Source organism: Asterias rubens, chromosome 3 (assembly GCF_902459465.1).
Source record: "Asterias rubens chromosome 3, eAstRub1.3, whole genome shotgun sequence".
Taxonomy (NCBI): Eukaryota; Metazoa; Echinodermata; class Asteroidea; order Forcipulatida; family Asteriidae; genus Asterias; species Asterias rubens.
In genome coordinates this window covers 2,830,174-2,835,260 of record NC_047064.1, presented here as the reverse complement: position 1 = coordinate 2,835,260, position 5,087 = coordinate 2,830,174, and the positions used below count along the sequence as shown (strand labels likewise).

General features: G+C 43.0%; 1 protein-coding gene across 1 annotated transcript; it reads right to left on the bottom strand.

Annotated features, from left to right (window-relative positions):
• Window positions 1-621: 621 nt before the first annotated feature.
• LOC117288422 (atrial natriuretic peptide receptor 3-like) lies at window positions 622-2,420 on the bottom strand. The gene has a single exon (XM_033769278.1). It carries the CDS (start codon window positions 1,573-1,575, stop codon window positions 778-780), a length of 798 nt encoding a protein of 265 aa, XP_033625169.1. The 5' UTR covers window positions 1,576-2,420; the 3' UTR covers window positions 622-777.
• Window positions 2,421-5,087: the final 2,667 nt, after the last annotated feature.

Sequence of the window (5,087 nt, the reverse complement as noted above, 5' to 3'; positions counted from 1 at the left end):
ACTATAAATTAAGTTCGGTTTTTTTCTTCTTGCAGTTGTTGTTTGAACGCGATCACTTAATTACACATCAGCGGTAGGGTACAAAGTCATACCATATTTTAAACAACACGTGACCCGATGAGGTCGTGTCATTCATTGGCGTTGCTAGATGTAACTGTGAGCACTGATATATCACCCTCGAAAAGACAAACTTGGCACAAGAAAAGGCACACAATGAGCTTGTGTTTGTTTCCAAACGATCGGGTCCTATACAGTCCAAGAATGAATAGGGATCCGTGCTTGATAACGGAGTATTTGTGTCAAGAGACAACGCCAGATAGGGCCGTATTCACACACCTAGAAATAATTTACACGAATTGAATTTGTGGCATGTAAATCGAGAGACAGATTAAAATCCAATAATCGAGATATGATATCCGCCTCTACTAATGCTGTTAAAATAGCAGCGTAATCCCCATGTTGGAGAGGCAGGACAGCTAGGCCAGCAAGCAATTTACGTTTTTATGGCGGTCTCTAGAAAGAAATGTGTCTGTATTGCCGACATGGTATTACTCAATTATGTAAATACTTTTGGCAACTGTGTAGAGCTATGCGGTATAATTGGGTAACCTCAAATTAAATTTCGAATAGCGAAGCCAAGGTTTGGGTTTCAAGTGCATGGAAATAACATAGTCGTGCTTTACACTAAACATATTCTTGCTCAGTGTGATATACTTTGTACGATTTCTTTTTGGCGCCGAAACACGCCAATCGTTAAAATGCTTTTGGCTGGGTTACCTATGGGAGGGAATGACATGTGGGGGAGAAAGGGCATGATAAAGGGGACAACTTACTTCGGGCTTTCGGCGCGATATCTTCCTTCAACAAATTCAAATAATCACTGGAGCCGAATACGACTTCGTCGAAACCCATATGAGTGGCGTGAAAGTTTGCTTCGTACAGAACACGGTATATGGATCCCATCGCGAACCAACAATCTCGGATTTGATCCTCCTCCCGTCTGTACACCATAATAACACGGCTCCAGTTTTGTTTTACAAAGAAATCCTGAGCGAATTCTCCCATTTTGCGGTACGGGGCCTGCGTTCTCGTTATCGTCGGATGGTCACTGTCCATTCGAAAACCGGACGCCATTGCACCACCGGTGACCATCGGCACATTTCGGTATCCTAAAAACCGACTGACCTGGCTGGAAGTGTACTCACAGGCTGGTCCTATAAACGCATTGGCACCTCGGTCTAACCAATCGACCAGGGCGACGTTTAACGCAACACCCGAATCACACATGGTATTTCCGTACATTAAAGTCACATTGTGGTTGGGTAGGAAGTGTGGAAACCGCTTAGCTGCGATATCGATGGCTGGCCGTACCATCTGAGCAAAATAAGGAAAATGAGGAGTGATGACGTTTCCTGATGGAAGAGGATACTCCGGTAGGAGCACCGATATTGAGAAACCGGTCTCAAGGAAGTCGGAGCTCTTATCAGGTTCTTTACACAAATTGGCCAGGTGTGCACCAACAGCCAGTGACAACAAAAACACCGTTCCAACAAGCATCTTCAAATCGACCTCCATCTTTGCCTTTTATAAAGACGGCGATTCTCTCTATCTCACTTTCCCGTTTCTCCCGAAAGAAACTCTTTCCTCAGTGCCGACACGGAATCCCTACGTATATGTCCACATGGTGCGAGTGATGAAAATGACAACCGTTGTCCACAACAAGCATAGCCCTCACACAGTGCATCGACGCGTCGTCGTGTGTATATAAACTACGTCGCTACACAGAGAATAATAAAAAAGACTGATTTCTGAGTTGAATCTATTGAGCATATTATATCAACACGCTGAAGAGATTGACTGAGAGTTCAAAGTGTACATTGCTGTAAATTAAAATAGTGAACCAACAATGGCCTGTTCACCTGTTCAAGAAGCCAGTCTACTGACGTGTGATGGTATTACCGTCTGGGCAGCCTGTAAGATCACCCTGAGTGGTGTTCTATAATACAAGAGTGACTGCTGTCCAGTTCTGGTACAAAAAAATCCCCGTTACCCGAGGACAAATCACTTCAAAATGAAGCAGCGCACCGGAGATTTACAACTAAGCGTAGAAAACACGTCCATGAACATTTTACTTCAACAACACACGCGGGCGGTTGTAGATAATAAGGCCTGGTCGTTTTCGGTGCTAAACCATTGGTGGATAAGTAGAGTCGAAATCCTTTACTCCGGTGTTCAGGGAAAAGTCGGGGCGACATGCGTGAATTCGTCCTCCGGTGCAACCTCTTCTTGTCATCCTTATTAATGCGGAAAGGAGGGGAACCAATGATTGCTTGGAGCCCTCGCTATAATTCATTCAGTTTATACCTCGGTGTGCTGAAACGGTGTGCTGGCTTTTTTTCTTTTCCTTGGTGAGCCCAAGAGTGCCGCCAACGTTGGTCGTCGACAAACAAGAAAATGATGATAGTTGACCAACTGGAGACTAATATCAGTCACTCTTCGCACGTGATTCGCACTGGATTGGCGCGGCGACGACTGTCAGCAAGTCTACACAGCACACACCAGCACATCTCGGGCTAAACACAGTGTGACGTTACTTGCCCCCTATACGGTGCAACGTATAATTACAATTCGCATTCTCCAACGGTAATGACAGCTCCTGTAAACCGAGCCGTGCAAATAAAAAGTCCAAATCATGCCAAATGTTGTTTCTATATACTTAGTCAAAACCCTTCCTGTTGGGTGAGAAATGTGCTCAGACAATGCTGTAGGACTTAATGGATTTTGCAGGTATTTACGGCCGATTCTTTCCACCAGTAATTATAGTGAAACTTGACGTTTGGGAGCACTTAAAAGCGGGGAGTCATTATTCGGCGAGTCAAACGCTGATAAATAACGTTGTCTCAAATGCAAATGGGCAATCATTCTTGTCTTCTTCGCCTCCTACTCTAACGTTACAAATCCAGACGGACTGTTCAACGCTTGCTGGGCTATTATTATTTGGCAACTATAACAACCACACGAAAGTCTAAGCATTTGATTAGAGCCTTTGCTGTGTACTGTGTTACCCGCTGCGTTTCTTCAATGGAGACTTCCAGTTGCTTGGAATGACTGCAATCTCAAATTCTCCCCCAGTCTCAGCATTCCATATCCCATTGCAGGGCATTTCAGCAATTTCTCTTGAAGACAGATTTAGCCTTGTTATATACCGTTAATGCACTAGGACTGTCCTTGTTGTCTATATCTCTGCAAGACGTAGTGGGTGTTTGGAACCCGGTTAACAACAAGACGTCAAGTGCCGTGTTAAAATTGACCGATGTTCTCTATGTTTACATCCTGGGTTAAACTTTACTTTTCTACCGTACTGAAACCTCTAAGAAATGAGCATCTTGCAGGGAATCATATATTATAGTCTCTCCTGTAGATATTCAGACAACAAGCAACCAGCATTTGCCACGGAGACAAATAATTAACCCGATATTTTAATGATCACCGTGCGTGTTACCAGCTACTGCCGGAGTCCACCAAGGAGTGAGAAATTAGTTCTCCTTGACTAGCAAAAGTGTGATTTATACCGCTGCGGCAGTTCGCGATCACGTCTCCGATTTGGTCACATAAATTAATACCTTTTTGTCCCTCCTTCTTCTTATTGCGCTATTTGGTTCGGGGAAGGTGTGGATTGCAATTCGGAAGTCATTTTATCCGTAACATGACACATAACGGCTTCACATGACTGAGAATCAATCTGAATCCATTAATTCAGGTTTCATGAATGTGCATCAGTGCATGTTATCGGATGGGTGGGAAGAGGGGGAAAGGGTGGGTATATTAATCAGGTTTCCGATGTTTTGACGTACAGGTAGTGAAATTAGAACATGTTGATAGATCATTGTATATAAATTGTCATTGAGCGGCAAACATAACAAGTGCCTTTGCTAACAGTTTACTTCCATGCTTTAGCCATTAAAAGAAACATTCAACTTTAAAACACGTGGAACACAATTGATTTAATGTAAGCCTTTGTTTATGGTGAGATGCTTTACATGAGCTGAACCAATCAGTGGACACAAGTCAGTGTACAATCAAAGCCGCCTTGTTTGTCCATGTCCCCCTTTCGGCAATACTACACAAGACGCATTCAAGATGCTCACACACAAGACAAGTCACGTACGTCTCAAGTCTCTCCATCTTCTCGCTCACACTAAAGAGGGCACACTTTAAGAAGGACGAAGTCGAAACTAGATCCGAGGCGTCGCGCGGGAATCGGCTTATATCAAAAGTGCACACCATTCATCTGCTGACCTCTGTCTTTCCGCCCAGGGAAAATATCGACGATTTGTTGACAATATCTAGCCTCAAAAAAATGCAAAGATGATATTTAATCATCCGCCGAGAGGGAATTCTATAACTTTCCCATGGGACAACATTTTGAACCCCTAAAGAGACCGTGTATTCCTTGTTATTATTACGACTCCAGCGGCGACAAAAATACTAGCAAACTACACATGTACTGCAATAATATGTTTTGCCCCAGAGTTCCACAGACTACCAGCTTTGCCCGCAGTAATCGTAAGCGATACCGTTAATGAAATTAGTCAAGTGCACACAATGGCTTCAGAAGATAATGACCAGAAACTAAAAGGAGATTCCCTGCTGCAAAGTGCATTTCGCTCAGCCCTCAAGTTGACTCCGTTTCAACTCCTCAGGGCGACTTCGTTTTTGAGTGAATTTTTTTCTTGATCCAACATTTTCTTCAGTGTTTACCTCCAGGGGGTAGATTATTCTAATGTTGAGGCATGTTCTTTTATTGCTGTATCTCTAAAGACGATGTCGTCTGAAGTCACCGTTTTTTCAATTATATTCCCTGTCTTGACAAACACGTCTAAAGAAATTTTAATCGAATTTCACAAAATCAAATTGGTAAGTTTTTAAAAGAAAACAAAAAACTTGTTGCTGAATGTTTATTCATCAGTTTTTTTTCATAAAGTACAGCGTCCGTTTTCATCAACAGTGTTGACAGCTTTTTGATGCGTGCTCCTTAAAGGTTATTTGTTAGCTGACAAAACAGTCTCAAGACAGTTGTCATGTTT